Source organism: Aythya marila (assembly GCF_965140915.1).
Source record: "Aythya marila genome assembly, contig: HAP1_HAP1_SCAFFOLD_580, whole genome shotgun sequence".
NCBI classification, from domain to species: Eukaryota; Metazoa; Chordata; class Aves; order Anseriformes; family Anatidae; genus Aythya; species Aythya marila.
Window position 1 is genome coordinate 26,528 of NW_028137651.1, and position 9,271 is coordinate 35,798.

Sequence of the window (9,271 nt, forward strand, 5' to 3'; positions counted from 1 at the left end):
CGCCGTGCCCCGGGTCGCGGGCGGAGGGGCGGCCCCGGCGGCGGGGGCTCGATGGCGGCGCCCTTCGAGGAGCGCAGCGGCGTGGTGCCCTGCCGCACGGCCTGGGGCCGCTGGTACCAGACGCTGGAGGAGGTGTTCGTGGAGGTGCACGTCCCGCCCGGCACCCGGGCCAAGGACGTGAGCTGCAGCCTGCAGAGCCGACACCTGGCGCTGGCCGTGGGGGGCCGGCAGCTGCTGCAGGTAGCGGCCGGGGGGTGCGGGCGGTGCCCGCGGGCTGCCGGGCAACCCCGCTGCGCTCTGCTCCGTGAGCGGCCGGGCACCGCCTGCGGGCGTAACTTCGCTGCTGAACGCAGCAAGAGAAGCGGGGATTGTCTTTCTCTGGGTTGAAAAGCGATTCTCGGTGCGGTGACATCCGTGTGTTACGCCGTAGGTGTGGCACCCTCAGTGGGCACACGGGAATTTGGATGGCGAATGAATTCAAAGTCCTGTTACCCACTGAGAAATACGGGCCTTCCTATGAGTTAGGACGCTGAAACTAAACGTATGTTTTTCATGTCAAATACCTGATTAAAAAGACACAACACTTTGATAGGCCATGTACAAACCTGTGCTAGTCAGGCCTGATTGTGCTACTCCTTGCGAAGGAATTCTGAACGCAGGGAGGTGGGTAAGTTATGAGCAAAGCTATGCAATGTGGGCTGGTCACTGAGCAGGTTTTCCTGTTAAGTAATCTTGGTCATGTCTTTTGCAGGGTAAACTTTTTGACTCTACGATAGCTGATGAAGGAACATGGACATTAGGTAATAACCTGTCTCTCAAATGACATTTTGGAGTATAATAGAACTTGCCAAAATACGCTGTGGAAGAGTTGACCCATGTTTTTTGTTATGGGAAATGCTTTCTTCTGATTCTGATCAAGTTATGATTCTCTGTGAAAAATGATAATTGTTATTGCCAGACTAAGGAACTAAGGTAGTACAAAAGCCCTAAGGTATTAAGGACTAGGGGAGAAGTGCCACGTCTGGGAAGGTAGTATTCAATCAATTAGGAACACTTCCTTAGAACTAACGTTTACTTTTTAGGAAATTAGTAGTAAGAAGATTTTTGCAAACCCTTATTAAAACTGCACTGGTACAGTTATGTCCAAGAGAATCAAAAAGCAATCTAACAGTTGGGCTAAGGTACTTAAAGGAGCAAAACACTTCTCTGATTGTTGCTTTGTAAATATTGTGGTGTTCAGAGTAGTTTTGAAAAACACATTTGTGGACCGTGCCTATTGATGCTTTCCTATAACGGGTTTTATTTTCCATTAAGAATAAACATCGATTGGTAGTTTGGTAACTTAATCATTAAAATCAGAAGTGTAAATAAACATTGCAAAGTGAAGCCTACTCTTTTCTAGCATGCAAACAGTCTTCAAAATACACTTTATAATGTTTCACTTCCTCAATTAAGTTGAACTAAACATGTAGATGTTACCTTTGAGATGCACTTCTAATACCTTCATGATACTTCACACTGCCTGTGTTCAATAGCAATTGATTATAATTCCATGTTGCTTAAACTTAGTTCTGGTTTTATTGGTAATAACCTCCCTGTGAAGCCTGACCTGAAATACTTTGTTATTACCGTAGCTGATCTGTATATACTAATAGGTTAAATCTCTGTTGTGAACCTCTCTAGAAGGTTACTTTACATTGGAATAGAAGTATTTATGAACGGTGTTTTAATTCCTCAAAACAGCTTTAGTATTTTACAGGCCTGAAAGCGTGGGCTGCATAGGCTTGCTTTGTCTCAGGTTGTGTTTCTTGGTAATGGTTTTATTTATTAATAACTCCATTGGCATTAAGAATTGAAATTACTTCAAGAAATCCCCTGCTTTGACATGTTAACAGTGAATACAGCAAAAAAGCTTGCACGAAGGACAGAGTCTAATAGGTGTGTTTTGTCTCTTCATTCAATAGAAGACAGAAAACTGATACGCATTGTTCTGATGAAGACGAATCGAGATGCTGGAAATTGTTGGACGTCTCTGTTAGAAAATGATTATGCTGCTGATCCTTGGGTACAAGACCAGATGCAAAGGAAACTTACACTGGAACGATTCCAAAGAGAGGCAAGTCAAAGGTCCCTGATTACTGCTTATATTTTGTTTGCACATGTAGGTTATGGGCGTGAAAGCTGGGTAAAACGTCTGCTGTCTTGTGCCGTGGAAACGTATACTGTAGGTCAATAAAGACCTGTGAACATTCTGTATCAGTGTATTTTTAAGAGGTTGTTCTGTCTGTAGTCTGTCTGAAAGTTAAGTGAAAAGTTAAGGTGAGTGCCAGAGTGATACTGATTTTACGGTTTTGATATGTAACTAACAAATTTTTATTTAAGTTAGGCCACGTATAATTTCTATTATCTAGAATTACAACATACCTATATCTACAACATAACATCATACTCTACTGAAGATGTTTGCATGTAATGTCAGATGATGGAGAATAGTTAGCTGGAAAATATTTTCCTTTGACTTCAACTAAAATTGCTTAAATTGTTTCGGTATAATTTTAGCACTCAGCTGTTCTTACTCATGTCAGCAGGTTGTACAACTACAACTTATTACCTGACAGCTGAATCAGCACATTACATGCTGCAACAAATACTATTTTTATCGATTTTGTTTATCCAGCATGGCAGGTACTTAGAGTCTTTAAATTGTAATTTCAAGGGATATCAAAAGCCAGAAAACTTTGTTAATTTCCTTAATACTACTTCACTGTGAGATAAAACTGCTTGCCAAGTTAATGACATTACAAATTTAGGTAGTGGGCAACCAAACTATGGCAATGCAACGTTTACTTGTTGATGCATTCTCCAAGCAGAATGTCAGTGCTCTGGCAAATGGTTAACAAGTTGATAGCTGCATGATCTTCTTAGAGTGTTAACCTGTTAACAGAAATGGTTTTTTTGTTTTGTTTAAATCACTGCTATTCAAGAAAAATCTGTCTGCTAAACTTTTATCTCCATCAGAACCCTGGATTTGACTTCAGTGGTGCAGAAATCTCTGGAAATTACAGCAAAGGAGGACCAGACTTCTTTAGCCTTGAAAAATGAACTCTTTTAACCTATGTTCCTGGAGAGAAATTACACATTTTACTGGAGGACAGGAATATGTAATTGGTGAAGACTTCAGTGATCTAGTCAGCGGATTGTTGGCAAGTAATTACTTCAGCAAAGAGAAAGGAGGTCTCTTCTAGCAGAACGAAGTGTCAGCATCTGATTCATAAGCCGGGATAACTTTCTAGCATTAAAGGGATAAAATGCATGAAAAGATGTATACAAAAAAAAAGTAACATCTTGAAGCAGAACACTTTCTCTGATACAACAGTAAACTAGTCAGTTATAAATATACCACTTGTCTTATGTAAGAATATCTTTACCGTTGAAGATGGATCCTGTAAGTAAGATACTGAATATTTTTTCTTAACTTGCAACTAGAAGGATATTGGGAAGGCTACAGTTGCACTTCTGAAACAGACTTGCACTTCTAGCAGCCCTATAAGAATTTGTACCTTATTCTAAAATAGTGGTTAATAAACTACTGCATCTTGCCTCAACTGAGGATTTACAATCCACTGCATTGCCCCATATATCACTAAAAGGGGCTCTCAGTTCTGTGTGCGTGTCTGGGAATGGGCCTGTGAGTGCTGCAACTGCAGCCAGGCTGTGGGGCAGTGGGCGTGTGTGCCCACAGCTGGAGTGAGTGCAGGCTGTGCCCAGGGAAGTGGTGGCATCACTGTCCCTGGGGGTGTTCAAGGAAAGGTTGGACCTGGTGCTTAGGGACATGGTTTAATGGGTGACGGTGGTAGGGGGATGGTTGGACCAGATGACTTTGAAGGTCTTTTCCAACCTTAATGATTCTGTGATTCCTTGCTGTCAGGTAAGTGATACTGGAAAATGGACAAGTCAAGTGAAAGTCTGGGTATACGTAACTGTGTTAATGTCATAAAGTCTTTCAGTAGAAATATTTAAAACTTAAAAAAAGTACGAGAATGTAGTAATTCTTGAAAAGAGTAGGAAGTCCTTAAGAAAGAAAAACCTTGCTTCTATTTGCAACCACCATACAGTACAAGCTGCTTATATAAGTTGAACATGCAGCTGTAGATTTCTGCAGTTAGTTTTCAGTTTGATAGCCACACCGTAACCTTGGCCCCTGCATAACTTAATATTTTGCATGTGCCAATTACTTATCATGATTTTTCTACTTGTTCCTAAGGATGCAGCTCAGAAACCGTCCAACTGCATCACACGGGACGAATGGCGTGGCAAACTAGTAGGAAGAAAACACAATTGCCAAATTCTATTGTGTTCAGAACACTGAAACTATTGCCTGTAAGTAGGTCCTAAGCACAAGTTCCCTGGAGGTTGCCAACAGCATCTAAGTTCAACCTTACTAGAAAAATTGCATCATTATTTCTTTTGGGATATGGCAAAAATAAAGTAAGTTGTTGACAAATGCTTTCGCTGTAATTACATCCAATGCTTTCTTGCACCAGTAAGCAAACCAGCAGTACTCCTGAAATAATAAAGCGTGATTTTTCTACCCCTGTCTTCTTTACAGAAATATATAGTAGGTTCAAATACCATGGTAAGGTTTTAGAGAGCTTGCTATAGTGTACAAAAGTAGGTACAGGTTGGTATTAAGTGTTGAGGTTTAACACGGCTGGCAGCAAAAAAACACACAGCCATTTATTCACATCATCATGTTACCAGCAATCATCTCATCCTAAGCCAAAACATAGCATTCTACCAGCTACTAGGAGGAAACTTAACTCTGTCCCAACTGAAACCAGGACATACGCATATGTGAATTCAGCTTAAAGGTCTAAACCCAGGCTTCTCTCATGTTGCAGAACTGACAGTGAAACCTCTGCACACTGTAAAAATAGCACAGAACCAGTAACAAGGATGTCCGAAGAATGTTACATGGGAGACGTTTGGTTCTTTGTGATTTTTTTTTCATAGGTGTTTGTACTTTTGGCTTTTAGAGAAATTACCCAGTTAAGTTAATCCGTATTGCTTTCTTTTCCTACTTCATGCATTTAGTGTATCCTTAGATATATCTTAAATTAGGGAGCTTATACTGGATGCACAGGACAAACCAGGAGCTACAATCCAGGTGAGATGTTAGTGACCAAGATGAGTGACTTCTTTTAAAGGTCCAGCACCCTTGCAAAAATGCTTGTGATGGCTTCCCACATGCAAGAGCAGGAAGCTGGACACGGAACTAACTTTCTGCTTCTTCTTGATCAAGTCCTTCGGGAATTAGCCTAAGACCTTCTGAGGCTGGGATTATCAGTCTCAGATGCAAGCTCTATTGTTACTGCAGTTCTGGAGACTGAGTTCAGACTGCCGTTGGTCATAGAACTGTGAATAGTCTGCTTCCTTCCAAACGAATTTTTAGTCAGAGGTGTATGGAGAAGAGCACCGTATGTTTTTGCAGCTTGTGATTGTTTGCTTCCCTTGGAAGCTTTTTCATTTGTCTATGCTGTATGGCCCTTTTACAAAGAGGTAGAAGCAATGCGAATGCACAGCCAGGTGAAATATTTGTTGTTTGCTGCACAGGTGAGTGAAAGATACGAAAAAGTTGGCAAGAAGGCCCTAGAAATTCTTCCAGACGGGGTGTGCTGTTCGCACAGGACCTTAGAGATTTTGAAGTGGCATCTGTGTTGCGTACTTCAGTGATACGCAGACAGGATGGCACTGAAGGCTTCTTTTGTTGAAGCTTATTGCTCAGGCCTGTAGGAAGTGGATAAGAACATACCTGTGCACGCATCTAAAAACTTGAGTGGGTTGACTAACATCTTCATATAAGATAAAAGGTGTGGTTAGTTTATCCGGTTAAACTGATGGAACCCATCAGCCTCTGAAATTAGTACGACATTGAACTCTTGGTTGATGTTGTGGCTCAGAAAAGGCCTATACTTTCTATTAAATCTTTACAGAAATAGCTTACTGCTTTTACCTTTCAAGCAGAAAACCATTTTTTGTAGTCTTTTCTGTCATTGCGAGGGTACATGAAGAGAATTCTGCAGAGAGGGGTGTGATTTAAAAGGCTAAGAGAACACACTGATGGTGTTGGCTTGCTTTCGAAATTGCGAACATATCAAATCAAATCAAAGCATAGGAAGCGAATCAAGAAACGAGGGGTTGCACATCTTCCGTTTCTGGCATTATGTAGTGTTTATTCTAGTTGGACCTACAGAGCAGCCTCTGGCAGAGCACTGGCATTGCAGAGCATCACCTTGCTGAAGCAGCACTATTGAAGTCACTAAGCATTTGCAAGAAACGGTGACAAACTGGGAAGAGATTGCTGTTTGCTTCTGTTAACATTGCCTGTCTGGGAGACTGATGTCCCTCCCCAGCTGGAGAACCCAGAGGGACATCAAGGAGGCCAGAAGGGGGCTCTTCAGGGGACCACACAGGGAAGGGGAAGCAAGGGCCGGCTGAGGAGTGATCCCCTTAAATACCTTTACTTGCTTCTTGGCTCTTGAGTCAAAACAGCCATAGCTATGTTGCAGGACCAGCAACATGTCTGCTCCGGCTGCTCCGGCCAGAGCCACACTGTGATATCATCGTGATGACACTGGGGCGTCATGGTGATGTTTGAGCTTCCCCCACCAGAACCCCCAGACAGTCCGTTGAGCCTCGCTTGCTGACTGGCAGGACCAAAAGTAGCCGTTCGCAGAAATGGCTGCAGATGGAAACTCGAGTGACAACGAGATCAATGAAATTAAACAGGAGCCACTTCCAGAAGACACGTCATACGGTTTTGCTCCAGACGAGCTGTTTGAGGCTTTGGACTCCCCTTCTCCTGAACCCCTGGGACAGGATGAAGGAGCAGCTTGTGATGCTCGTGCAGCATCCACAAGGGGAGAAAAAGATCCCCAAGCTCTCACTGATGACCGTGAGACCAAACACGTTCCTCATAATTCTTCTGAGGAGAACGCTGGCAACAGCAACGTCTTCTCATCCCTCAGCTTCCCAAAGAAACTCTGGCAACTGGCTGAAAGTGAGGAATTTAAGGCCATCTGGTGGGGTCACTCTGGAAACTATATTGTGATCGACGAGGAAATGTTTAAAGTGGAAGTGCTGGGAAGGACAAGACCTCCGAGAGTTTTTGAGACGGAGAGTATGAAAAGTTTCATTCGTCAGCTTAATCTGTATGGATTCAGCAAACTGCAACAGGACCTGCAAAGATCTCCCTTGCTTCCTGATCTTCCGAAAGAAGAGGATGCATTTTCTGCTCGTAGGAAGTACCTCCATTGCTCCACACGTGAACCAATTCTCACAATATTCTGGTGGGAGAGATGGGTGTTCCAATAAAATAAGCCTTGGCAATGGAGGAGATGAGGATAACAGTAGATGTTCTGATCTTAATTGCGTTTTCAGGCTGCTTCCAGGTGTTTTAGAGCTAGCTTTGCGGAGGACTAGACATGCAGATAAAATACGTTTGGGTGGTACCCAATGAGTTTGAACCCATGGAACACAAAGATAAGTAAAGCAGGCTATGATGAGTCCATTTATTTTAAGGCATTTGCAGCGTACCAGAACTGTATCATCAGGACTGTATCATTAAGCTTTAGTCAGCCTAAGCTTTAGGCTTAAACTGACCAATAGATCTTTGTAACCCATGACTGCCTTTACCAATTACAATCCTCAGTTCTTGTCTCTTGCTGTTTCTCAGTCCCAAACACGTAGCAAGTACTTCTCCTTTGCATTTTTTTAGATACTCTACTACTATAACCCCAGCTTCAAGAGAGATTCTCCCCACCTGCTCCAGAACTGCAAGCAACGAGTTGCCCTGAAGAGGAAAGCCCTGCAGGCGGGGCTGGATGAGAGCTGCCCCAGCAGCCGCCTATATGCCCAGCCTGGGTGCAGAGATGCCGATATGGATGAGGAGGACCCGCTGGCAGCAGCAACTCCAGCAGAAGCCACACAGCCAGCGGCACCCGCGGGGTCCCCAGGCACTGGGCAAAAGCCACCCCTCAAGCCAGCGGTGCCCCTACAGCCTCGCAGGGAGCTGCTCCCAACCTGCCAGGTCCTGCTGCAGCAGCAGGCAGGGACAAGCAGCAGCGTCTGGACCCCTCCCTGCTGCTAGCAGGCAGCAGCCAGACCTCAGCTGCCGCTCCTGCTCCCTCCCCACACCACGTCCTACCTTCCCAGATAGCCCTGTGCCCAAACGCAGGAGCTCCGAAGGCTCCCTCGGCTGCCCTGCCTCCCTTCGGTCACCCACTCCTTCCAGTGGCCTTGCTGGCGGCAGCCTCTGCTGCAGCCATTTTGCAGCCGTACAGCTGGCAGGGCCTGGCAGCCCCACACTGCCCGACCTGCACCTGCGACCAAGACGGGGCAGCTGCAGGCGACAGAATGGCACCCACTAGACACATGGGACCCACTAGACACAGCAGGGATAGCAGCACCCCCTTACAGCTTCACAGTCTGTTAGTTCATAGGTTGATTGTTCTGGAGTTGACCTGCTTGAATAATAAAACTTCTCCAGTTCCAGTTGTCTTTTTGGTATTATTTTTAAATGGGGAAATCTCGGGTTGAATTTGTATTTTGTCTCTCAAAAGGAAGTAGAAGCAACTGTTTCAACACCAATTTGATCGTTTTCCACAACAGACCAGCTCTCTAGGTTCTTAGCCACAGAGAGCAAAAGAGTGGATAATGTCTGCATGCCACATGCACCGAGGATGCTCTTCCTAATGATGACTTCTAACGGAAAGTTAGGAGAGAGTAATTAAATAACACCACTTTAATTATGGAAGGCTCAGAAAGGGAATGTCACAGACTCACAGAATTGTGGGGGTTGGAAGGGACCTCAAGAGATCATCGGGTCCAAACCCCTGCCAAAGCAGGTTCCCGAGAGCAGGTTGCCCAGGTAGGTGTCCAGACGGGCCTTGAGTGTCTCCAGAGAAGGAGGCTCCACAGCCTCCGCAGGCAGCCTGTCCCAGCGCTCCGTCACCCTCACCATGAGGAAGTTCTTTCACACGTTGTTGCGGAACTTCCTGTCGTCCATTTTGTTGCCGTTGTCCCTTGTTCTGTCCCCACAAACCACCGAAAAGAGGTTGGCCAAATCCCTCTGTCTCCCACACTTTCTTTACTTTCTCCAGTGGGGTTCCCATCTGCTACAGCTTCACCTCCAGTTAGCCTTACTAAGGGAACAAAACCTGCAATTACCACTGAATTTCCTTCTGCTAATTTTGGAGGAAAGTAACTCCAA

General features: G+C 44.6%; 2 protein-coding genes across 3 annotated transcripts; both read left to right on the plus strand.

Moving 5' to 3' along the window:
• Positions 1-18: 18 nt before the first annotated feature.
• NUDCD2 (NudC domain containing 2) lies at positions 19-4,991 on the plus strand. Of its 2 annotated transcripts, XR_014319437.1 has the most exons (5): positions 19-240; positions 752-800; positions 1,965-2,116; positions 3,019-3,445; positions 4,902-4,991. XR_014319437.1 is itself a non-coding variant. In XM_082785095.1 (4 exons), the coding sequence occupies exons 1-4, from the start codon at positions 52-54 to the stop codon at positions 3,100-3,102; spliced, it is 474 nt and encodes a 157-aa protein (XP_082641221.1). In that variant the 5' UTR covers positions 19-51; the 3' UTR covers positions 3,103-4,250. The 2 variants fall into 2 exon arrangements, 1 of the variants encoding a protein (XP_082641221.1); XM_082785095.1 differs by lacking the exon at positions 4,902-4,991 and having other exon boundaries at positions 3,019-4,250.
• Positions 4,992-6,555: 1,564 nt separating this feature from the next.
• Positions 6,556-7,771, plus strand: LOC309890665 (uncharacterized protein). The gene has a single exon (XM_082785094.1). The coding sequence runs from the start codon at positions 6,739-6,741 to the stop codon at positions 7,372-7,374; it is 636 nt and encodes a 211-aa protein (XP_082641220.1). The 5' UTR covers positions 6,556-6,738; the 3' UTR covers positions 7,375-7,771.
• The last annotated feature ends 1,500 nt before the right edge of the window (positions 7,772-9,271 follow it).